A 27,051-nucleotide genomic window follows, 5' to 3' on the forward strand; every position below is an offset into this window, starting at 1 on the left:
GAGTAAAATTAATGAGGTGTGGATTATACGATGCCACGATTATATGATTTTTCTTTTCTCAGCGCCATTTACTTTTTTAGTTTCTCGGGCTACTTTTTTTTGCAGCTCTTTAGAAATTTTTTGCCTACTTTTGCTACTTGTGATTGCATTTTTCCTGTAGCTACCCTCTTTGGTTAAAAATCAGGGAAAAAAATTAATAACCCTCATATAAGTCAAGCCACTACTTTCTGGAAAAAAATCAGGATGATCTTTTGGCTCAAATTTTGAAAATCAATATTACTATATAGCTGCCTCAATTGCCAAATCGATTAGCTCCACTTAAAAAAAAAATTCTCATTTCTGCTTTAATAGTGCTTAATCAATGCTTAGCATGTGAATTTATATTAAAGTTTTGGTTCAGTACATTACTGACCATGTGATGGCAGAAAATGTAACACGAGGGCCTATTCACTCCTATGGGTAACACTATATTCTTCATAATTTTTCTTGACTTTTTGTTTTATGGAGTTGATCGATTTGGCATTTGAGGCATCCATATAAAAAGAAAGGAAATGAAATTTCTGCTATTGCAATTTTTTTATAGGGTTTATTTTTGCCATTATGGTTTTTTATAACTGTTGCTTTTGTTTTGGCATTGTAGCTGTATTACATTCACTTTTGAACTAAGCATTCTTTCTTGTGCTGCCAAATGCCAACCATTGGGAAAGTTCTTTAGTCTGACATTGCCTGCATTTTTCGAGTAGTTGGACTACTACTGTAATTATTTAGTCTTTGTTTCACAGTTGGAACATGCTTATTACCACAATGTTTGAATATTTAGCCTTTTTAGGGTTTTTTAAAAATGCTGGCCGAAAATGGGGGGAAAGAGTGATTTTTTTGAGTGATTTCTTTTCAAGAATTTTCCAGGGATAATTTTCGGATGTTGGAACCCGCGTATAAGTTGACAACCAAGTTTTATCCTCATTTTTTGTACTAAATTTCTCGACTAATTTGCATTTATGTATGGTGCCTTTTGTTATGTTATTACTTTCACTAAACATTTTACACTTGCATAAAGAATATCAATGTGATTAAATTTAAGTAGAGTACTCGTTTTACGCAGGTTTATTTTACGCGGTTTCAATTATATGCGGTTTAAGATTTGTCACCTTTACTTTATTTTACGCGGATGAGTTTCGGTTTTACTCAGATGCGGTAATGCAAACAGATAAAATTTTCTCCTCTTTTAAAATCCAAACTCCTAAAGATTGCAGATTACACGTAATGAACTGCATTTTGGCCTGCTAATAATAGAGCTTGGACCGCCGGAGACATTTTATGTAATTGGTTCCAAAGCTCTTTCCAGAAGTCAAGTTATTAAACTCACACAGTTCAGAACTCATTGGAAGTAGAGCTTTTAGGAGTGACAAAGGAGGCCAAAACCAATGAAGATACCGACATCGTTGACACACAACCAAAAACGTTTACATTGAAAATTTTGTGCCATTCCTAGACAATAGAAATGATCCTTCTGATTTGTTAGTGAAGGAAGATTCTATCATGGAAATGACTCAAGTGGTCAAGGATGCGTTAATGCTCTGCAAAGAATTACAGAGAAAAATTCCTAATGACTGCCATAATGGTAGTCATAATGACTACCATTGGCAGCTCCACTTTATTAACAGAACACGAAATTACTTTATGTTTTCTTTTTGCATGTTTTGCACAAAAACCGATATAAGTACACATTAAACTTATTATCCAATTAGTCATCACTACAATGAAGTATTTTTCTTATCTACAGAACCTAACTCCTATTTCAACCCTACTATTAAGTCTCAGTTTACTCGATTTTGATTTACGCTGCATTTCCGTGGAACGTAACAACTGCGTAAAACGAGTGTCTACTGTATACAATATGAAAAAAACAAAGAGATTTTTATTAATTAGCATTACATGTGGAGAGGAAAAAAAGCACATTGCTGCTGAAATTTGTTATTATTTATTAATATATTTATAAATAAATAATAAAAACAGATGCTTAATTTTTTTATTGTTTCAGTGACTTTTTTCTTAGAATGATTTTTTATTAGTGATTAATTTCAGTGGTGCAATTTTCAAAAAAAGGCTCTCTTCCCACACATTTAGTTTTTCTTTTTTTTTTTGTTAAATCTGTTTTTAACTGGATTTCTCTTTCCGAGTTAAGAAATGAATCAAAAGTTTTTTGAAATCAGTTTAGCGAAGAATTTTGAAATTGAGCCACATGTTCCATGTTATGATTATCCCAGGGATGCCCACCTGGGGGGTGGATGCACAGCACAGGAAGCCCCTGAAATTAAGGAGAGTTGTTTTTGAGGAGTGTATTTCTCTTTTTTTGGTGGGGGAGGGGGCAGTCTTACTCTTGGTAAGACAGGTCTGCGATATTTTCGGGAGGAGAGAGGTACGTCCTTGCTCTTGGAATGGGGATGAGCACCCCTGGGTATCTCCCCCCTCAAATATACAGCATACTCTGGCTTGGATGACAGGAATCAAAAAACGCCATAAAATAAGCAATATGTTAGGAGAAACTATTAAAAGTTTTAGTGGACCTTACAAATGTGTCTTGGTTGAGTCAAATTAGGAAGCATATTTAAGTAAGTGATTAACATTTATTAGTTCAATAAAAAATACATCATGTTAACAAACATTTTAAATTTTTAAAGTAAAATTCGTATAGAATCCTAAATACAGCAATAAAAAAAAAAGCAGGAATTTTACCATAATTGAAAAACGTATATACCACTGGTGCTCCATAAAAATCCATCTTGATAAATAGTCTTGAAGCCTTGAACTATCTTGACACTGGTAATTTGTGGCACAAATCAGGAACGGAACACAGAAAACCGGCCTGCCTAGCGTACACCTTCAGCAAAAATTGATTTGGCTGTCAATCTATCTCCAGCCAGATGATCATCAGAAACCTAGGCAGCCAGCCCACTTCAGAAACTATACCGGAGGCATCATCATGGAGGAAGCGAGAGAGAGAGAGATCGATGAACGGATGTCCACCGCTTAAATACATCCTCACTGACGTTCCATTTAATTTGCATATTGTCATTAGAATGTTCGATGAAATTCTTGAAAAAACTGCAAAAGAAATTATTGGCAACAGTTAAATTGGTTGAAACCATTTCTTTGATGAAAATTTTCTTTTCACTGTGAATTTAATTGCTAATTGAAAAGTTTGTTCTCTTTTCTCACCACTTTTGTTAGAATAAACGAAAGTTTTTGGGTGCAACATTTTTTTTCAGTGTAGTGAGAAGGTATGGAGAACCCCCTCACATAAAAATAAGTAAGTATAATTAATATCATTTCCCTAACACCGGAAAGTCAAGAAAAATTTCTAATATTTTGACAAACTAAAATTTAAAGAAAAAGTTTAAATTAAGATTGCTGAGATGCTCAGTTTTGTACCTAGATCAGTGGCGGATACAGGGAGAGGGTCATGGGGGGTCATGACCCCCCCCTCTCTCTAAACTGTCGACAACAGTATCCATCCTCATTGTGTTCAAACACTTTATGGGCATAAAAAGTAAACGATTACAGTATCTTTTCAATTCATTAATTAATTTTGAAAGTAAATATCTGTTCTTCAGAGCCAGAAGGACGTAAGTCATATTATGATAATTTTACAGAGGAGAGGAAAAACTTTTTCCTGGTGCATGCAAAGCATAGGACTCACTCTTTTAACCCTGGTAAAAAATGGAAAAGGATGTTTTTTTTAAGAATTGCATTTGCATGGCTTGATGCGGAATAGGCTTCTACATATAAAAAAAAAAAAATATCGCAATTTTTAGACTTACGTCACTCTGGCTCTGATGTACATATATTTGAACTGCAACTTTGTTTCATTGCTTATGAAATTAATTTACAACATTTATCCCCAATAAGGTGCCTTATTCCTGGCGGGTTTGGTGCCTTATATTGACCTCCAAGCAGTTTCAGAAATTTTTCGTACCCATAACCAGTAAGTTCGTTCATAAGGGGGGGGGGGAGGTCATTTTTCAGCATGACCCCGCCCCCCCTTAAAATGATTTTCTGTATTCGCCACTGACCTAGATAGAGTTTTTGTGCCTATATATACATTCATTAGAATTTTCCCCCTTTTCCGGGATTTCATAGACTTTCTTTGTTTATAAACTAGCTGATGTGTGCATCACATGACTTCCTTTTACTCCAATTTAATGTCATTTCCCCATTATTGGCAATTTTAATGTGATTCAATAGTTTACTCTCTAAATATCACCAACAGTGGTCAAATAGAAACAAATTTAAAAAAAAAATAAATAAATTTAAAAAACCACCCAAATTTCTTGCTAAGTTGGCAACAAAACTTGGCGACCAAAAGACTGGCAATATATCGCCAAGTGTCCGACAAATTATAACATCACTTGAGTTTACATCAAAATTAACAATGATTTCCCCCCAAAAAGGGGCAAAAGACCCCCTTAAGAACATCCGAATGCAACCAAAAGGGAAGGTGCACAACTAGGCCCCACTAGGAGTGTACGTACCAAATTTTAACTTTCTAGGACATACCGTTTTTGAGTTATGCGAGATCCATAGGTACATACAGACGTCATGAGAAAATTCGTTGTAATTAACTCGGGGGTCGTCAAAATGGATATTTTGTGTGTCTGTAGGTTCCTAGGCATATATCCACGTGTGATCGGGTCAGAAAAAAAAACTCAACATTCATTCGAGGGTGAGAAAAATGGAAATTAAGGCCGATTTTTGAGTGAAATTTTTTTTGTGAATACAATACTTCCTATTTGTAAAAGGAAGTAAAAAGAACTAGTTCTGCTGAAATTTATCTTTTCATCTTAATACAAAAATAAATAAATAAATAAAATGCAGAATAACAACTTTGAAAATATTTATATGGTACTATACTGAATGAATTAAATTTTTTTTTCCTTTAGATGATTGCGAACAATATTGCCTGAACTATACACATGAATTATCAGCCATCTGTAACAGAGTATCTGCTGATGCTTCTCCGATGCAAAAAATAATTAAAAACCCAAAGAATAAATCGCATTACAAAAGAGTAAGTATCATTTATGTTGACTTTTCTCTTCTGGTGTCCTTCTGGCTTTATCATGGCATTTGTGTGCCTTCAAATTATTTTATTTATAAAAGCATGACGTTTTCCCCCTGACTTACATATTTCTTGTATCAGTATTCAATTAGCACCAAAGTGTTTCTTTTAGAAAAAGCTTTTCAAAATAAGTTTCTGACAATTGTGTATTTTTTCCTGATTCCTAGTGCAGAATTATAGAAAAGCAAGAGAAGTAGCTTATAGTGTTATTGTTATTGTTGATAATTTATATTATTTTAGCAGGGCTAGTAGCTCTGCTGACCCAGGCAAAGTTGACTAGAACCACCCCTCCACCACAGTAAGAAAAAGCTGAAAACTGGGAAATTTTGTTAGTAACCAGTATCCGGTAAACTCAGTTTTATTAGTGGCCACTTTTTAAAACTGCAATTATGTTTCAAACTTTTATTAATAATGTTAAAAAAGTATCATCGGAATATCGCTCACACACAAGAAAGGTGACACAACCAAAAAGCATAAAATTTTACAGAAGAGACAAAAAAATAATTTAACCTTCAAAAAAGTTCGGTTTTAGAGCATTAGTAAACAATTTTGCAAACCATAAGGACCTTTATGATGTTTTCCTGTTATAAGCAACATCTCAAACTTATATATTTTTAAATGAACCGCAAAATACTTTTGACGAAAAATGATGTAATTTTAAGTGACTCCTTCTTCAATTTTATGCTTTCCACCAGATGATCGCTGAGCAGCCATCACGAGGCAGGTGGCATGTGCAGGGCTCAAAGTGCAACTGCAGCTGAATTTCTCCCTCTAGCGGTGGGAGAAAAGAAATACATCGGAACGGGGGGAGGGGGGAATGTGATTTGATTGGAAATGCAAGTAGAGTGACTGAGCAAGAGTGGCGATCGATGACACATTGTTTAATCGCCACTTTTTGCAACTTTAATCGCCATGTGTCAACCGCTAATTTTTAGCTTTACAGTAAGATGTATTTGAGCACTCAACTCAAAACAAGGGCGCCCATATACAAAATTTTAAGGGAGCGGGCTCAAAAATTTTCCTTGTGGTTTAGCAGAATATTTTCCCCATGGAAACGGATTTCAGTACATATTAGAGATATTAAAATTTGACATTTTTAATAACTTATTCATTAATGGCTGCAGAAGAAATGTTTTTACATTTTTGCAAAGAAAAAGCACTTGTTCTAATTTCTAAGGGGGGCTTGAGCCCCCCCCCCTTGCCCCCCTATATGGGCGTCCTTGACTCAAAACTATCTATGTGTATAAAAATCGTTGTTAAAATGAGTAGGCAAAGTTTTTTGTAAGAATGCCTTTTGCTTTCAATCACTAAAGCTTTAGACTAGGAATTCTGAATAGTAGCCTTTGGCTAACAGAGTCACTAAAAATGGTAGCCACTTTTGATTTTTGGTAGCCGTCTTTTTTTTTTTAATGTATTGAGCACAAAAAATTAACCTTAAGGGATTTTACTCTGAAGAACGTTGCCTAGATGGAGTCGATTGATGTACTGAACGTCTCAGAAGTGGAATGGTGTTGTGTGTCATGATATACGATATTGTTTTTAACAAATAAAGAAATCTGTAATCACCACTCTTGGCGACTAAGACTTCAGTTCTTGGTCGTCATTTTCAATGAAATGGTCGCCAATTGGCAACCGGTGATCGCTAATCTGGAGCTTTATCCATCACGTATCCATAAAAGTAAAATATGAACTTCTTTTTATTAATCTGTCTACCTTTTCATTGTTTAATATTGGTATTAATTCACAATTATCAAGCAATGCATATCTACAGCACAATAGGTTTTAAAATTTTGAACATTTTCTCATATCATACTGCAGAGTTGCAAAAAAAGAAAGAAAGAAACTACAGCTTTGACAAATTTGGGTTGAACATCTGTGAACGGGTCGCAACTGTCTCAAAGACAGTAATTTGCTCATTTTCTACACTTTGAGGTTAGGATCGCAAAACACGATCGAGAATTTCGAAAATTGGGGTTCTTTTCATGGTGGACATTTTGGATGATGATATCAAAGCAACAGACATTTTTTTAAAAAATGGAAAATATTTTTTTGCGAGTTTCATTTTTGACCAGGGTTCGTACGGGTTATGGAATTCCTGGAAAGTCATGAAAAAAAAAATAAGCGAATTTCAGACCTGGAAAAGGTATGGAAAATTGAAATTTTCATTGACAGTCATGGAAATTTATTTCAAGTCATGGAAAAATGTCTTGGACAAAGAGAAAGTAACAGTAACTAAAGGAGCATTAGAAATCTTGAGTGATTTAACTTTATAGCACATGAAAGCTATTAAAAGTGGAAAATTGAACGATCCCAAAATCAAATCTGAATTTTGAAATCTCATTGCATCCACTTCTGTCGCAGCCGCTTGTCTTTTTTTGCGATGTGATTTTACTTCCTGGACATCACTTATTTTGAATTTTCTGTTATTTTCAACACTTCTTATGTTTCATATTCTGTAGTAGCGAAACTTCATGTTCTTAGTTTCGCCACGCCCCCACTCAAAAAAAAAAAGCAATTCAATTGCATCCGAGTTCGATTCCATCACTCTTAAGAACTTTATTATTAAACTTATCAGAGTTTATCTTAATTTGTTGAAGGTTTTAGAAAATAAAGATCTTAAGTCAGGCGATAGAATACAGAAAAAGAGGAATTTTAATACTCTAAAACAGTAGCGTCCAACATACGGCCCGCAAAACTAATCCATGTGACCCACTGCTACGTTCAATGTCAGGAATCAAACATGTTCTGGAATTTCTGTTTCTATTAATTTATATGCATTTGAAAATGTGCAAATAAGTAAACGAAACAAGTATACTTTTGAATCAGAAGATTGATTCATTACTAAATGGTTTTTTCAAAAAATCTGATTTAGAAACATAAAAAACTAAACTGTGTGGCTTTACTTTAAAGAATCAAAATACTGTCAAGTAACGTGGATGATTAAATGCACTGTTGACACTAAAAGGCAACTTTTGAAGCAAATTTATTGAAATTTAGTGATGACTCATTCAACCTTTGTCCCATTCAATATCATTCTGCCTGTTTATAAATAAAATATCTGACATTTAAGCATCATCTTATTCGTTTCACTGCATTTTTACTTTACTTAAATTTATATGATGAAGACAAATAAGAATAGTTTAGTTTTTTAGGTGTACACTTATATTTTCCCCCGTTACGAGTAAGTGCTTCAATGAGGCTGTGGCATTCATGTAGTTTTTTGCTAATACTCATTTCTAAAAATTATCAAGTTTGAGACTAAATAGTGATATTCTCTTCGAGTAACGAGGTCATGAAAATTTTCTTTGAAGTCATGAAAAAGTCATGGAATTTTTTCATCCAAATAGAGTATGAACCCTGTTTGACTATTGCACGTGTTTAAAATTTAGGTTCCAGTTAAATATCAAGCTATGTTTTTCAGATCCAATCACATACTGTTTAAAATTTCAATGTTTCTTTTCAACGCAAAACCAGTATATCTTATCAAATCCGGAACTGCAATTTTTCTGAGGCAGGGCTAATATTTGAAACCGCCTCTCTTTTGCATCTCATTTAAAGTTTCTTTATTAAATTTTAATTTACATAAATGAAGAAGTGTTAATTTATAAAACAAAAAGAAAATTTGATGCTAAGAACTTATGTCTAATTTATTGTTTTATATGAAATTTAGGTGAAGGTAGTCTGGAGGGCAGAGTTCAAGGCCCTGCTTTGGAGAAATCTTCAAAATTGATGTCTAAAAAAGCAAATTTTAGTAATGACAGCTAAGTTTCCACTACGGTTCCATTTTTCGCAAAATGGGAAAACTCTATCTCATTTGTAAAAATAAAACAAAACATGTTCGCCTTTTTGCTCAAATAAAAAGTAAATTATTTTTTTTAAAAAAGAGACAATGTATGATCTAAGAGAGGAGGCAAGCATGGCAATAGTCAACTTAATCTTTTTTGAATCTTAGCTAAGATATTTAAATTACTACAGTGAAACCTCCCTTAACGGACACTCCCGAATAACGGACACCTCTAATTAACGGACATTTTTGCAAGTCCCAGTCCCTCAATATAGGCCATTCCATGTAATTAACTCTGAATAACGGACACTCCGAATAACGGACAGTTATTTCACAAAAAATTTCCTTTGCTTTTCACAGAATATCTTAGTAACTGCTTGCCTTACAAAGCTTTTCATCCTCCACAACTGATATCCCCCCCCCCCCGTCATTTCCTTATCACTATTTCTTGGAATTAAAAGGGTGGTAATGGGCAGAGGCAGCAATTGGGGCTTAAAAGTTGGGGGGCAGAAAAAAAAACTAAAAGACATGGTACTTTTTGCGAGCAGCAAAAAATGAAAAAGAAAAAAAAGTCATTATTTTGTTACGGCTAGTTTTGAGAGTATTGAAGAAGATAAGTGAAAACTGATGTCAGTCTAACAATTAACGTACATTTTTCTTAAGATTTTAATGAATTTTGTACACAATAACTATTTAAAAGTTACGATAAAAAAGAGGAAACTGGGCGCTTTTTCTAACTGGGGCTCTCGGGAGATGCAATTGAGCAGACCGGCGCCGGTAGTAGGCGGCTTTATGGCGCCGTGGTTTCGTTGGGTTGTTTAATTTTTAGATATGAAAAAGATTTGCCCATATTCAAGGTCATATTGCCAATCATGCAATAGTGATACTCGAGATAAAATAAATTAACCATAAAAAGTAGAGAATTTTCGGAAGCACTGAAATACAGTAAAGAATTGAAAAACTTTTTCCTGAGCAAAGGGGACACTGAAGGACTTGCTAAGGTAAATGATTTAAATATTTATATTGAGAAACAGGCTTGTAATGCAAAAAAGAGATGTCAAACTGTTTTAACTGATTACTTTAATTGATTAAATGCTTTTTAAGACAAGTGTGTGCTGTCAGTATACCTTTATTAAGAAAAAACAGATTAATTACTCTTGACGTAAAATGTAGTAAACCTTTCGCAATTGTTTCGATTGTGTTCTACAAAGGGAACAACAGCCCATTTTGAAAAAGGTAAATTAAGTAGTTCCTCCTAATAGCGGACACCTCCCAATAACGGACAAAACTTCTGGTCCCTTGACTGTCCGCTATTCGGAGGTTTCACTGTATTAAGTTCCACAATCACATTCAAAAGCACTTCCTGCTTCCACATAATTCATTTCCATATTGTTAAAACATTGTTTTGGAAAATAAAAAAACAACAGAAGTGCACCTTTTGAGAGGGTGCCCGCTAAAGTCCTGGTAAAGTCTGTAGTCGGTCTGGGCCTGAACTCAACAAAAAAAAAAAAAAAAGAGAGAGAGAAAGAAAAAGCAGCATTGAAGAAAAAAGAAATTTAGTCTCAAAATATTACAATATGCACAAAAGACTTATGATGTGATATTTACTGGTTAGTTTTGGTTGTCTAAATTAATGACGCACATTTAAAGTTTGCAAAATTTTCTTCTAAATTATGAAATTTAAAAAATGGTGTGTCATCAGGGTTGCCAGCTTTAAGAACAGTAAATACGGGACAGGCTTCTAGGAGTGAAAAGGGGGGGGGGATCTTTTTCAGCTTGAGTGCAATTACTGGTTATGCTGTATTTTTAAGGGGTGATAAACAACCATGTTTTAATAGCTTTCGGAAGATTCCTCTGTATGTTTATGGGTGAGAATAATTATGGAGGAACTCTATCTCAGAGAATAATGCAAGCAATATAACGATGTTCAGCATACAGATTAACGTTGATAGGAACAGGTACTAATTAGTTTAATGCCATACCAGCCAATGGGAAAATCTGAATGAGTAAGCTTCATGGTCTGCCGCCAAAACAAAAACATGCAAACCAAATCAAAACAAAAACAATTTTTGCGTTTGCTGCGATGTTCAGCAAACAGATCAACGATGTTCAGCATACAGATCAACGTTGATAGGAACAGGAACTAATTAGTTTAATGCCATACCAGCCAATGGGAAAATCTGAATGAGTAAGCTTCATGGTCTGCCGCCAAAACAAAAACATGCAAACCAAATCAAAACAAAAACAATTTTTGCGTTTGCTGCGATGTTCAGCATACAGATCAACGATGTTCAGCATACAGATCAACGTTGATAGGAACAGGAACTAATTAGTTTAATGCCATACCAGCCAATGGGAAAATCTGAATGAGTAAGCTTCATGGTCTGCCGCCAAAACAAAAACATGCAAACCAAATCAAAACAAAAACAATTTTTGCGTTTGCTGCCTCGTGAATTTCTTATTGCTCTTTATTTAATTTTGTGTTCTACTTTATTTTTTTCCCATAAAATAATGTCTTGTTTCGTAAAATATTGTTATTAGCTACAATACGGGACTTTAGCCATCCCATATGAAAATTCCCCGGGACGCGGGACAATTTTTCAAAACACGGGACTGTCCCTTGAAATCCGGGACGTCTGACAACCCTGCGTGTCATTATCAATTATATCGTTTATGAACTACCGCACACCAGTTATGCAAGCTAACTTTGTGAGTTATGTGTCAAGAAAGAGCATTAAATTTAGATTTCAAACCAATAGCTAGTACGTTTTCCCCGAATTTTGAATTGGGTTATTTTTCTTGCCGGGGTTTGATATATTTTTGATCACTAATGTGTTGGATAAAATGGGTTTTTCCCTAACACTTAGATTGGTTATGTAATGCGTAATTTTTAATTTTTCAATCATACAGAATGAAACTAAACATTGCACTGTGGAGTGGTTTCCAGCTTTTTATTTCTCTGAATGTTGATGGTTATAACCTTAAAAAAGATTAAAATTTTTGATTTTATTTTTTAAATATTTATCTTCTATTTTTAAAACTGATTGCTTTTTTTGTAAATTATTGCTAATTGGCCAAGTATGGTGCACATTTCAATCAAAAAGCCATGTTTCTCTGGCTCAAAGCAATCATGTGGGTGATAAAAATTACATTCGAAACAATCAGTTGTTTGATCATGGAGAGATAGCAGTCTATTTTATTAATATATTCATCCATCAAGCAAGAATAAGAAGTAACTATAATTAGTTATGCATTGTAAGGATAAATTTTTTTCTGGCATTCTAAACAGTCGCATAATATTTGTATGAAAAATATTCTGTTGCAGTTTTAAATGCTTTTCATTTTCTTTCTAGTCTCCAGCTAAGAAAGAGACTGTGAGCAGCCATCAATCGAATAAAATAAATAAACCAAAACCATCACCAGCGTCTGATATAATTCAAATCGATGTAAGTTGAAATTTTGCTTTTTGGATCTTGAAGTCACTCTTTTAGAGTTTTGTTTTTTGATTTTTATAATTTATGTTTGTTGTAGGATGATTCTCTGAGCCCTGTTGCAAAACAGCCTTCTACATCTTTTGTAGGTGAGTTCGTTCCTTTAGTTTTTCCTCTTTTTGTTTTACAGTAAACTCCTGATTAGTCTGACCATCGATTACTTAGAAAGGCTAATACTATCCAGTTTATAGGCGGAAATGGAAGGATCTATTAGTTTATAGGGGTGTTAGTTGGTTTGCTACAGATGTGCACTTTTGCGTCTCTATTATTTAGCCTTAGTTTTGGAAAAATCAATTTGCTCACAACAACATTTTTTTAATCTGAAGTATATTCGATCTGTATTCTCACAGCAAAAATTAATTGATTTATTTATTCACAACAAAGTTTTGAGCTTACCATTTTGCTTTTACGTTCCTGAACGAAATGAAAATATTTTCTTTTCCTTGTTTCCATGGTAACTATTTTTGTCTCCCCTTAGTCTTTACTTGGCAGATTGCCAATTTACATACAATTCGTGGTCAAACAGTATCTGTAGGAGGATTATTTGCACCATTTCACACTTTCAAAGAAATAAAAAATATCTGCGATGATTCACTGAATGTAGGTAAATGCACACATTTTAACTAACATGTGCAAATTCTTTTTATGTACATTCAGTAAACATTTCACCTTTTCACTTTGTCCATGTGTCTTTATTCAGAATTCACACCAGAAAAAAGTACGGTAGGATCTCTCACTCAGGCCAAAATTTTAAGTGGAGTTTTTAAAATTGAAGTGGGTGTTGTTTTTTTTTTTTTTTTTTTTTTTTGATTGAAAATTTAAGAGAAGTATTGATTTGAACAATGTACTTTCATATTATGTAGCACTAATTTACAAGGGCTCCCATATAGGGGGGTAAGGTGAGCTCAAGAGCCCCCCCCCCCTTAGAAATGAAAACTTCCTTGCTTTTAGTGCTTTTTTCTTTGCAAAAATGTATAAAAAATTCTTTTCCAGCCATTAATGAATTAATTATTAAAAATGTCATATTTTAATATCTCTAATCTGTACTGAAATTGGTTTCTATGGGAAAAATATTCTGCTAAACCGTGGGGAAAATTTTTGAGCCCCCCCCCCTTAATATTTTGCATATGGGCGCCCTTGCTAATTTAATCAGGGTTCGTACGCTCCTTACAAACTCCTGCTTTTAAGGAAAACAAAATAAGGGCCCTTAAATTTCCTGAATTTTGCTATTATCTGCTTACAAACTCCTTATTTTTTATTCTACATGATCTTAAAGATGTTTTTCTATCTCTAATCCGATAGAAGTGATTACGTTGTACCTAATTTTACCAAAATTCCGCTATTTATTCGTCTGTTAATACCGGAAATCTGATTTTTTCGTTAGAAAATTTTTTTCCCCACATCCGAAATTTTTTTCCAAATTTATGACGACGATTATGTAGATAGTTATTTGTAAAATAACATCTTGTAGATTTGTTAAAGTACCATTCTAAAGGGTTTTTTTTTTGCTTCTACAAAATTCTTTTATGTACCCCCCCCCCCCCCCTTGTATTTGAATTTCATTCCGATGCGGCTCACGTCAAAGAAAATGCAGTAAATGCACTATAAATTTATTATTTTACTATAAATTTAGTATGTTTGTGCGTTCAATGTTTTGTATGAAAACAAAAGTAAATAATATTAAAGTTGTACATATTTTTTCTGAAATAAGTTTTAAAAAATACATCTTTAAACAGGTAACTAGTCCTTAAAAAATATAATGAACTAATGCAAAACTCCTTAAAAACTCCTTACTTTTGATTTTTAAAGTTGAGTATGAATCCTGTTAATGAGCTTTGAATCGAAAGAAAACGTTCCATTTGTTGACTGAATAAGTGCATCTTTTTATTTTAGATGCATCATCAAATTTTTTGAAGAAAAATTAATGTTGAACTCTCTAAGTTCTGCTACATAGGCGGGATTCTTTTTTTAAACACTCATTTACTAAATGGTGTGCTAATGAAGTACTGTCATTTGTTATAAAAATATATCAATGGCTGGATAAAAGGAAAAGAAAGGCCAAAAATTTTGATTTTGCAAAAAAAGGTACTTTGATACAGCTTCAATGCAAAATTGGTAAAAAGATACGGTTTGGTGCGACTAGAAGATAAACTCAAAGTTTCAAAAGATGTTTAAACGTGCAGTAAATTCAAACAATATAGTAAAGTTATTCTCAATCTTCTATTTATGTTTTGTTGTGGCTAAATGCCCAGGTTCTTCTGTTCATTAACGATAAGATGGTAGTTGAAAATTATCAGTGGAGCCATTCATTTTATATTGACTACCTTCATAAAATAAACATGAAAAATAGAAAAATCCAAAATGAAAAATTTTACGATCTTCCTAATGAAATGTCCGCAAAGATGATCAGCGAAACCTGCAAAAGGATTTTTATTTAATGGGATTTTGGAAAAAGTTGCGGGAATCGCACATTCCTGCACCTTAGCGCGTACCCTGCCGTTATTATTACTTTCGTTTATTGTTTCCCTTTCTTTAATGTAATCAATGAATTCTCTTATATGTATAGATTTGAGCCTGTGCTCTTCTTACATAAAAGTTAAAACATAAAATGTATAATATTTGTTAATCTTTTCAGGTATTCATACTATTTTTTTCCTTATATATTTTATTTTAGAAGAGTACTTGCATTTTCTTCTCAATGAATCAACTGAAACAACATCTAACTGTAATGAAAAGTCTTCTGATATTTCCAGTGTACCTATAACAACTGAAACTGAGAGGGATAAATTATCTGGTCAACGAGTAAGTAGCACTCTCTTGATTTTTCATCTTTTAATGTTTGCAGCATGTCATTTGTTCATAATATTGTGCCATGAATTATTGTTATGTATTTTCCTGTATATAATCCATGGATTATCTGTTAAAAAAGCGTAAAATTAATGAGGTGCGGGTTATACGCTGCAGCGGAATATCTGCATTTTTTTCTCAACAACACCACTTTGAACCTCAATATTTATTGCAGGATTTGCCATTAGATTTCGTTACCCTGTCTGTATGTTGTTTATTTTACATAGCGCTAATATTATTCTGTTAGAGATCGTAAACCCTGCCTGTGTGTTGTTTATTTTACATAGCTTGAATGATTTTCTTTCCTGATTCAGGCTATGTAAAATAAACTACATACAGTAAAGGAAGATGCCTTCCTATGCACAAGATTAGACCGTTTGCTCTTTTCTTGACTCTTTGTTCTCAAGTAATTAGTGTACTATAATGACAATTTCGAGAAGATAGATTATTTTGTTTTTTAATATTGAATATACTTCAAAAGTTATTACTTCGTCATGTTTTTAACTTAAATGCTAAAATTGTATGTTACATCAAAACTTCTTTTTATTTGCATCGTATTATCCATGAATTATACAAAGATTTTTTTTTTCTTCTGGCCGATTTTAAGATGTACGGATTATACGCTGCCATGGATAATGTACAGGAAAATATGGTATCTTGTCTGTAAAAAAAAGCTTTTTTTCTGATTCACATGATTTCTCATCTCAGTCTCCCCCCTCCTTGCATTTTTGCATTTGATAATTGTTGTTATGCATTTATCCAATTTATTTGAAGAATAATTGGAATGCTTAGCTAAACCTTACATTTGGTTATAATTAACTTGAGCAAGAAGAATAGGTTGTGTTTTTCACGAAGTTTGATATGTTAATTATTTACGTTTAGAAATATAACATCTTCTTAAACCCGCTAGCTGTGGTTTGGAGCACAAAGCAAAGTGGTTTTCAGCTGTTACTTTCACTAAACGGTAGTGATTAAAAGCAAAATTAAAGCTTTTAATTTTGTTATCAAATTTTAGGAGCACAGTTTTACAGTTAAACTTAAAATACAACTTTTTTGCATTACTTTTCAATGAAACCAAAATTTAAACACTTCTCAGTTAATTTGTAGAAAACCAAAAGTGCATTAAAATAGAAACATTTAGCTCTGAACTGTCTGGCTTAATGTGTTAAAGGGGTTAGACGAATAATTTTAATATATTTATTTATTAATGTTATTCTTTGCAAAATATTTAGTTTTTTTTTTTTTTTTTTTTTGGCTCAGTTCAAGTTCTTGTAGTTTTATTTTTCATGTTTTCTTTAGACTAATTCTCCGAGTTCAGTTACGCAGGTGCCTTCTACATCTTCTATTGGTGAGTTTAAGGACATTTGGTTTTCCATTTTACAGCTTTTTTCTTCTTAGAATATTTTCTCAAATTTCTGGTATATTGTACATGTACCAGGGTGGCGACAGATCAGGGAGATCAGGGGAAAGTCAGGGAACTTTATTAATCAGGGAAATATCAGGGAATTTTGAAAAAATAACAAAAAATCAGGGAAAATTGATTTTATGAAGAAATTTTTTTTTTTTTTTTTTGCTTTACAAAATTAAATACTCTAATTCCCTACGCATTTTCCGCCAATTATCTGTTCAAAAAAAGTAAAATTAATGAGGTGCGATTATACACTGCCGCATATTTGTGCATCTTTTTTCCTCTACATCAAAGTATTGAATGTCACTTATTAACCACAGGATGAACTTATTAAGATTGCTTCTGTGTCTGTTAGGTTGTTTATTTTACCTAGCTTGAAATTTCCTTTTACGCTTTCAATGCTACGTAAAATAAACAACCATACAGGCAAAGAGGAAGCCTTCATTAATGCCTTAGCTCCGTTGCCTTTATTCCATCGTCTCCAAGTAATTAAGTACTGTAATCATGATTTCAAGAAGAAATCTTTGGTGGTTTTTGAATTAATACTATAAAAGCTTAAAAGTTATTACTTCTTTGGGTTTTTAATTTAATTGCTAAAATTGAACTTTCAATTAAAAAACTTTGTTTTTTGCCGTTATACTATTTGTTGTCACCGCAGATTATAAAGGTTTTCTTTTCTTCAGACTTAAGTAATTTTTTAATTTTATTACCAAGTTGTATTCTTTTATATATTTTGATATTAACTAATTGCTTTTTTTTTCTTGCATTCAAAGTTGTTTGTTACCAAAGCAATCTAAATTTTTTTTTTCGTTACATACAGAAATCATTTGAAGTAGAGTTAATTTGTGAACTTAAGTAAATATTTTAATTTTTTTATTGCTAAAATGCTGTATTCATTCATTAAAACCTATATTCTTGATTAGAGAAAAGCTCCCTATGAATGGATGTCAAATGGTTTCATCTATTTTGCATAAATATGTCAATTAGTTAGATAAGAATAACTACATTACTTCTATTCTTTCACTATTACTTGTTATTCTTGCAACAATTATACTGTTTGAAAACTTAGTTCAAAATAATTTCAATTACTTTTTAGTTCTATCATAAATACACATATGTTTTTAAGAGTAATTTTAATAGTTTCTTAAATTTCTTATGCTAAGTGGTTTCTGGAAGTAAAGTTTTTTTTTTTTGAATTTTCTATAATCTTTCCATGTATAAAAATTTAATGTACTGTCTTGTTGGTTTTTCTTTCCTTCCAAAAAAATTGTCTTGTTTTTTTTTTTAACCATTTTATTAAAAAAGTAGCATCTTTTTAAAATATATCTTTAGTTCAACAACTTTACACAACTTAAAATGCTTAAAATACTGCATTTAATACAAACATACAATGGATTTCAAGTAGAGCAAAGAAAGAAAACCATTATCATTGGTAACGTAAATCAGGGAAATTTGGTGAACTTAATCAGGGAAAAGTCAGGGAACTTTTTTTCACAGTTCCTGTCGCCACCCTGTGTACAATCATATCATATTCATATTTATGATGATATCACAGATTTCGTAGTTGACCTAATATTCCAGATGTTTAAAAAAAAAAATAATTAATTGAATTTTTCCATGCAATAGTGCTAAATCTGTGCCAAGAATAATTTCTTTTACCTAACAGAGGATTCCACCTAAATTTGGAAAAAAGATGAATACCGTGACACCCGTGTATAACAACTCTGCCTATTCACCAAATATCCTAAATAAACAAACAAACCACTGACGTAGACCGGAAGTAGCGAGTCTTATTTCCGGTTAAGCGCCAATCTCCATTGCTAGAGATAGGTGTTCATAGCGAAAGCGATTTTGTTGTGCTTCTTTAAAAAGCAGAATAATGTTTTCTGCGTACTTCAATGCATTAAATAAGAAAGACAAACTTAGTTATTGTTAAAAATTATCTTTCAATGGCTGTGACCTTACCGATCCTTTAGTATATGGTTGGCGAATCTATTACTAACGATTGATGTTTACAGTGTTCAGGCACTTTTGTTTTCTTTCAGTTCTAAGTAGAATCATGTCTTTTGCGTATTTTAATGCATGAAATGAGTATAATAGGCTTTGCTATTCTCAAAAATTGTCGATCAACGGATCTGATTTTCCTGATCCTTTAAATACAGAAATAAGGGAAAAAAAAAAAAAAACGAGTCTTCGTTTGTCGATCATTACCGCGATTTCAATGATAAGCATTTATGAATACCTCCTAAACAGAAATAAAGTTGATACAAAGTCTGCTTTCAAGAATCACAAATCTACTGGATTGCAAGTACGTTGTGAATTGTAATTCCTATTCTTAAGTTGAAGCTATTTTTTCAAAGATGGAAGCTTTTCTGCACTGTGTTCACACAGAATGGCTATGACAGGGAGTTTTGGTGTCATATTCAATCAATTCTCCTGTTGTAGCTTTTCAGTTCACACACACTTATTACAGTTGCTATCTAATTTTCAGGTTTGATATTTAATATATTTTATTACATATTTGTTCATCACTTTTTTTTTTGTTTAATCAACTTGCTTCTGTAGCAAGATTGATAGGCATAAAAAAAATTGAAAGATAACAAAATTTAAATTTACTCCGAGTGCTTTCTCCTGCGTTAAAATTGCTTTGAATGTAATACCAATAGCTGTACTATGATACTATACTATAACTTTAATTAATGAGTTTGTTTACCGATTGTCGAATATCTAAATTTGTTTACAATTAGAGCGCCTAATATTAAAGTACCGTCAATAACTCGAAGTCCCAAGAGTCGGGCTAAATGGTTCGAGTTATTGATAGTTCGAGCTATGGGAAGTTTTTTTCTCATGAGGTAATGAATAGTGGTTCTTTATTTTAATCACACAAATCAAACTGTTTGAAACCCTTCAAAACACTGGAAACTTTCAGCTTTGCAGGAAGCAAATAAAAAATTGTTCAGGTTGAGTTTTTCTAATAATCAATTTAATATAGATCAATATAGATCTTCACACATTACAGTAAAAATACAAAGCTGATGAAATTAAGGTGAATGTTTCCAGCTCGTAAATACCTCGCACAAAGTGTGTTTACTGCATAATATTCATTAAGATTCAATCCTTTCGCTTTAAAGCATTGGCTTTGATTCGACGATCAGGACCTTCAGAAATTTGAACATCTTTATTTCTGACATCTTATTTGCTCCTGTCCTCATGCTGTACCCGAAAGCAGAACAACATCCTCTCTTTTTACGAAAATTTTGCGCCTTTGAAATTCATGATTAATTTAAAAAATTCAATCAAATTACAGATACGTAAACAGAGCAATTCGTCGTAAGAAGCAATACAAATAAGACTTCCGCCGGAAGTTTTGAGTGACCCCGTGCAGCCCTGCCACCTAGTGTTCAAAAGAGTAAGCGTGGCTTGGAATTTGGTGAATTACAATAAACCTGTCTATAACAATATTGTTACACGTTGCCACTTCACACTTTCATTGAATGACAACACAGTTCTTGAGAAAAGCACAGGAGATTTATTTACAACTATGTACAAGAAATATCCTTAGCAGCTGCTAAATCAATCATCAGCAACTAAGAAAATATCAATTAAACACCATAAACTCAACGGTCACACACACATTTACTTCAAAATACGCAAAAATACAAAGCCAAATACATGCTCTCGGCACAAATGTTATCCGGGGACCATATACATCATAGGAATGTTGGTGGGTTGTATATTTATAACAAGAAACTATTTACAGGTTACATTACTAAGATTATTTTAGATGAAAAATAATGGAATAAACAGAGGTTGAAGTGGTCCTATATATCCTATATTTCCTATATTTTCAAAAAAATATCAAAATCGTCCTATATTCCTGTTTTTTATTCAGTTTATTTCTGTAAAACAACAGTAAATAAACTATCTGACTTCGGATTTTTCGTCGAAAGTACGTGTGCAGACGAATTTCAAATTAAAAAACACAACTGATTAAATCCTGCAACAAGCATCTTCTCTCATTGGCTACAGCAATATGATGTCACTGTAGTAGGTGGAGTTTCGAGAACGAAGTCTGAAGTCGCTTTTAGGATTTTGTGTTTGGCAACAGCCGTTTGTTTTGTTTTCCAGCCTGGTTTTCGCTGGGTATATTTTTGTGTTCTGTTCATTTTCTGATCGAAATGTTCTAATATTCTTTTTGTAATATTTTCTTTTTGTGGAATTTTATAGCACAAAATATCTGTATATTTGTGCTACAAAGCATTGGTTATTTCCGGTTAGTTCTCAACACAAACACGGTTTTTATTTATTTATTAATATAAACTATATTTGTGACACTTCTATCTCTGCAAAACTTGTGAGTTGCTGCATTAATTATCAATAGATTTCACTTTGTTCACTTTTTTTTTGTCCATAAAGTGCACTGTTTTTTCAAAAATTAATTTTTTCAATTACAGGAAGTCGTTTTAGGTGTAAGTTATAATTTATTTGAGGGTTTTTTTTTTTTTAAACAAAATCATTGATAAGAATAATAAAATAACATATATATATATATATATATATATATATATATATATATATATATATATATATATATATATATATATATATAATTCCTTTTTTCATAGCGAAGCTATTCATATAATGTGTGTCCTATATTTCTTGTGGAAAATGTCCTATATGCGACAAGTCGATCACTTCTACCCCTGAATAAATACGAAATTTAGCCAGATTACAACAAATTAATTACAAAAATAGTTACTATTTACATAATTTGAAACAATTTTTTCTTTGGTCCCAGCAAAATGTCGGCATAATTAATCAAACTGTCTATAACGATAACCTGTCTATAATAATATTTTTTTAGGTCCCAACAGTATCGTTGTAGGCAGGTTTTACCGTATATGCTTTGCTGAAAATTACCATGCCGTACTTGAGATTTGAATCCTTTTGCATCCTGCAAATGTTTCAAGCATTTTGAAAGATGAAAGCTATTTTAATGTATGCTAGTCTTAAATTACCTTATTTTATTTATTGTTTTAATAATTCATTCATATTGTTTCCCAAATTTGTGCTTTCAATCGTTTTATTGATAGTTAATTGTTTTTTAAGAAAATACAGTACTTAAAAGAAGTAAGCATTTAATTACATAAAATACATTGCCAAGCTCAGTCATTCCATCCGAGGACTGCAGTTTCGTGCTTATTAAGACTCATCAGCCCGGAATAGGAAGTGACTGATCTGGAGGTGGAAAATACACCCAGAAAAAAAAAGCATTTAATTTAAACAATGAACTCTTGAAATGTTTTTTTATTTAAGTGATATGGAGCATGTCAAGGAGCGAGGGGCGGAGCCCCCTAGTTGTCTTTAAAAATAAATCTTTTGTATATTTTACAGACCTTTTTTAATTATGCTATTGCCAATGTTCAGCATTTCTATTTGATATTTTTTTTTATAAATATTTAGAATACATGTGTTTGTTGTTTGATTCATTAAAATGGCACTTATGGTGTTCATTTTGATGCCTAGAAACATATACTAGGCCTCATCACAATACTTAGTTTTAGATTATTATTTCTGACGATGCCTAACCATGTTCTAGTGTAACCCCCCCCCCCCTTTTTTTAGTCAATCATTCTGTTTGAGACTGTTCAAAATTTTTTCAAAATAAAAATTATGATATTTGTTTGCTTCATTGATATATTTTATTTTCCTTTTCAGACGCTTGTATAGAATCTGTTGTAAATGAAGCAAATGAATTCACATCCAAATTTAGTGAAAAGAACTCTGATATCGTCAATGCACGAAAGACAACTAAAAAGCAGAGAGTTAAACTGAGTAACAAAGTGGTAAGTGCCAATCCATGAAAATTTTTCTTTTTTAACGCTTCCAGTTTATCAAGAGCTTATTAAAGTGATTGTTCTAGTTCTACCATGCTACCTGCAAGATTGTTAATTGTTTGTCTGTTAATCGTATTCTGATACTTTTTATGATATAGGGGAGATGTTTCCACAGCGCACTTTTGTGTAAGTCATTAATAATAGATTTTATGTCATGGCACAGGCTGCATCACTGAAATTTTAGGAGGTTTGTTTTTAGGGGCATTTTCATATTTTTTTGAGGAGGTCTCATTTTTGGAGGGTTTGTGTGGTAAATAAAAATATGAATTTAAAAAAAAAAAACTGCACAAGTTTTAAAATATTAGTGCATACATTTAATCATCAATTTATTGTTCTTTAATCTATGATTAAAAAAAAATTTTTTTTTTTTTTTTTGCTGGACCTAAATATTGTACATTTGATAACATTCCTTGGAGTTATGGCTAGAACTGAAATTAATTGTCTTGGTAGTGTTGTGAGTTTCCTTTCCTAACTCAACCAATTGTTACATGAAGAAGCTTTTATGTAATAGAGGTATTGGTAATTTTTTTAAATAAAATATTTTTTATGAACATTTTAGAGAAAAATATTTTAAAATACTCATTAATTAAAGCTTAATTATATATATATATATTTCTGCATTACAAATATTTTCATTAAATACGAATTGATTAATACTCATTTAGTGTCAGCGTACTTTTGGACAGTTTAAGAAAGTTTTGGACGATAAAAACCACCTGTCCTAAACCAGTTTTGGACAGTCCAAAACCCAACCCTGGTGGTAATGCTTTTTTATGTCTCTTGCAATCATTTAAATAGGCCAGAAAGTTTTCTTGTGAGAAATGTTATTTGATAACTATACCTCTTATTTCTTTTTTACAACTTGTTTAAAAAATAGAAATTGATAAAATAAAGCACTTAAATACTTGCTTGTGTTTTCCACAAAAAGAAAATGCAAGAGGCTGTATTTTACATGATGTTGTGAACTTAAGCTTAAGTACTGTTAACTCCCAATTATCCGCAGTATAAGGTGGCAGAACAACCTCGGATAAGCAGATTTTGTGGATAATCCAAAAAATCGATAAGCAAAACTATTTGTGTATGCAATATTTTTGAAAAATCAGTAACACTTGCATACATTTAAAACTATAGCTGAAAAGAAAACCAGCATATGTGAAAAAAATGTATATAAAAGGTAAACAAAGATTGCTCCTTATTGCAACTGGATTACAGACATACACAAGCAAATTGTGCAAATAGATCAACCAAAACATATCAAGTAGGCAATACTAAAAGAGGAAGGGGGTTTGGTTTGAACAAAACTGGTCCGGTCGCTCATTTCACAGATGAGTAGTGTAGATCTGAAAATCAGTAAGAGTAATGTAGAACTATAGCTAGTGTAAGGGCTAGTAGTTTATATTTAAAAATCAGTTTGTGGTGTGTTGCCAGGCGAAGGATCTACGATCAGCTTTTCAGCAAGGCAACAATCCCCGACCTTCACTGCCCAAGAAACCTCTCTTCTACAATAGCTAGGCTACGCACTGGACATTTCAAGGACATGAAGATATTACCAACTAATAATAAATCTTATCCCATCTGCAAGCACTGTCCCCATTTACAACTCACCCCGGATCATGTTTTTAATTGCCAGGCCATTATTCGCTCCCTCCACCAACTTGGAGCACTACCAATTGAAATCCTGTACAGCCAGAATTAGCAGATCTCGTTATCAAGACTTTTGGAGACATCTAAACCTTTCGCACTCTGCACGTCATCAGACACGACAACAACTACAGTTTGTTATGTAGATTTAAATAAGTAGAGGAATTACATGAAACACACCGCCAGCTCAGTCATTTCCAGCCGAGGACTGCAATTTCGTGCTTATTAGCACTCATCAGCCCGGCATAGGAAAGTGACTGAGCTGGAGATGGAAAACAACTTAAGGAAGCCAAGAGTGCACAACAAACTGGTAGCTAATATAGAATTAGCGCAAACCAGACCGGGACCGAAGCAATGGTACGGTTCAACTCGAGGATTGAAGAAGTAGAGGAATGTCGGGCTGAGTGAAATAGCTGGGTAAAGTGAAATGGTGAAATATTTATTCTTGCTTTTAGCTCCATCTATATGGTAATATTTTACCAGATTATAATTATTGTTATTAGCAGAGCCGTGTCCAAGGGGAGGGTTTTAGGGGTTAAACCCCTCCCATTAGGAAAAACAAAACAATGAATCATTAAATGATTTTTCAAAATGTATTTTAAGTTTTAATTAATTTTAGAGTTAATACTCTGATACAGTGTTCAACCTCTTTAATATTTACCTATCTTTAACAATAAACATTTTCCTGAATTGTAGGATTCCCAAGCACCTTCATTGCTAAATATTTGAAAAAATAACGATGAAGGAATGGCTGAAAAGACCGGCAATGCTGAGCATGCAGGGGAAACTTATTTAAAGAGAGTATTAGACAATGATGTAGTCAAAAGAAGAGAAAAAAAAATAGAGGGGCAGGGGAAATGGTTACTTTGCTTACTATTAGGTTTTTTTTATGGTCAAAAAGGGAAAGCTTATTGGGTTTCGGAAAAGGATATATCCTTAAATATTTCCCTTTGGATACGCCTTTAGTGTTTGCTGGATGAATTTGTCGTTTCACATATCAGAAGAATACTTCTATGCGAAACAGCAGTTGTTTGGTATCAAATTTATATTTTCATTAAATTCCTGTTAATATTATTTAAGGAAAAAGAAAAGAAAGTAACTAGCATTTGGTGGCATAAAAGACTATGCCACCAAACTATGTGTGCAGTTTTTTCCACTTTTGCAGGTTGTTAAACTGTAAAAAAAAAAGATTTCATTAAAAAAAACAAAAAAGGTAAAAATAAAGAGGGGGGGGGGGGGGTTCTGGTTATCGAACTAAAATGGTTTATTCAACATGCTTAGTTACTTTCCTTTGAGAATCTAAGTTTTAAGCAAAAAAAGTTTGAACCCCTCCCTTTTTGAAATCCTGGACACGGGCCTGGTTATTAGTAACATATTGTGTCCAGTCAGGAAAAAATTGCCTCTGAAGATCAAAGCATGTGATAATGATAATACAAGCAATTTTCCAAAATGGATACTCAAATTGTAGTTTTTGTTATAAGTCAAAGATTATTTTTGTTAGTATCAAATGACAAAATCCTTGTTATTAACATTTTAAATATTATTTGAGACTTACTAATATTTGGTACAGTATTTATTTAGTTAATATTCAGCTTATTTGAATTTTTAATATTTTGCACAATTAGTCAAGTGCATTCGGTGCAAAGTAGATGAGGCAAAGTGAAATTCTTCATTTCGTTTGTTCATTCAATCATTTACTAAATCACTTGGGTATTCATTTATTAACTAATTATTTTACATTCCTTCATTTATTTATTTGTTTATTTACTCATTCCATCACTTATTTTCTTATTCATTCATTATTTTATTCACTCATTTATTTTTCTTCATACGCTAATTAATTAATTTATTTATTAGTTTATTGTATCACTACATTTTCATTTATTGAGTCACCCTTTTATTTGCTCATTTGCTCAGAAATGTCTTCTACAATCAAACAGAAAATATTTCATTTGAAATTTTTTTCATTTTTCACTTTACCCCTTAAAAAAATACCCCTTAAATATAATTTTCCACTTTTTATTGAAGGTACAAATTTACTGCCAAAAATAGAATAATGATATTTCAATTCAAGTTTTTTTTAAATGCATTGTTCTTTCCTTATTTATTGTAATTTTCAAAACAAATTTTTAATTTGTTCACTTTGAAAAAGATAAGTCACCTTAACTATTTCACTTTGCCCCACCGTCCCCTACTGTAGATCAAAAACTTCTATGGTTTGATATAATTTGAAGGCAAGAGGAAGAAAGGAATCGGAATGTCTAGAAATAGATTTTTCGCTTGTAAAGTTAAAATTTATGGATTATCTGTGTTGAGTGAATCATCGCTGAAAAAGTATTATTGCTTTTGTTTTGAAAATGTGAAACACCGTGGGTAAGCCACCGGCAAATGTAACATGGGCACGCATGTAGGAGGGTGAGTGGGGGCTCAAGCCCCCCTTAGAAATTAGAACTTCCTACTTTTGGTATTTTTTTCTGTTCAAGAATGTAAAAACCTTTCTTCTCCAGTCATTAATGAATAAGTTGTTAAAAATATCAAATTTTAATAACTCTAGTCTGTACTGAAATCGGTTTCCATGAAAAAGATATCCTGATGAACCACAGGGAAAGTATCTGAGCCCCCCCCCCCCCTAAAGTTTTGCATATGGGCTCCCATGACGGATAGTCAAGACTTTGCTGTAACTTTAAGTTAAAATTTGCATGCATATACAAAGTAAAATAGTTCCCTGCAGGTACTTTCACTTAATGATGGGAGTCGTCATTCTCACCGTTAAGTAATCAAAAATTTGGTTCATTCTTCAAATCAAACTGCTAAGTTTCCTTGTTGTAATATTGACTCATAAGAAGCAAAACAAACATTCAAAA

General features: G+C 32.5%; 1 protein-coding gene across 1 annotated transcript in view; it reads left to right on the forward strand.

The window, feature by feature from the left end:
* Positions 1–1,539: 1,539 nt before the first annotated feature.
* Positions 1,540–27,051, forward strand: part of LOC129232615 (uncharacterized) — a 50,652-nt gene continuing 25,140 nt past the window's right edge. Inside the window, exons 1-7 of the mRNA XM_054866747.1 lie at positions 1,540–1,621; positions 4,941–5,068; positions 12,257–12,349; positions 12,435–12,483; positions 15,069–15,196; positions 16,541–16,589; positions 22,368–22,495. Of these exons, the coding sequence (XP_054722722.1) occupies positions 1,540–1,621; positions 4,941–5,068; positions 12,257–12,349; positions 12,435–12,483; positions 15,069–15,196; positions 16,541–16,589; positions 22,368–22,495 (657 nt within the window). The remainder of the gene's footprint in view (positions 1,622–4,940; positions 5,069–12,256; positions 12,350–12,434; positions 12,484–15,068; positions 15,197–16,540; positions 16,590–22,367; positions 22,496–27,051) is intronic.

This window comes from Uloborus diversus, unplaced genomic scaffold (assembly GCF_026930045.1).
Source record: "Uloborus diversus isolate 005 unplaced genomic scaffold, Udiv.v.3.1 scaffold_13, whole genome shotgun sequence".
Taxonomy (NCBI): Eukaryota; Metazoa; Arthropoda; class Arachnida; order Araneae; family Uloboridae; genus Uloborus; species Uloborus diversus.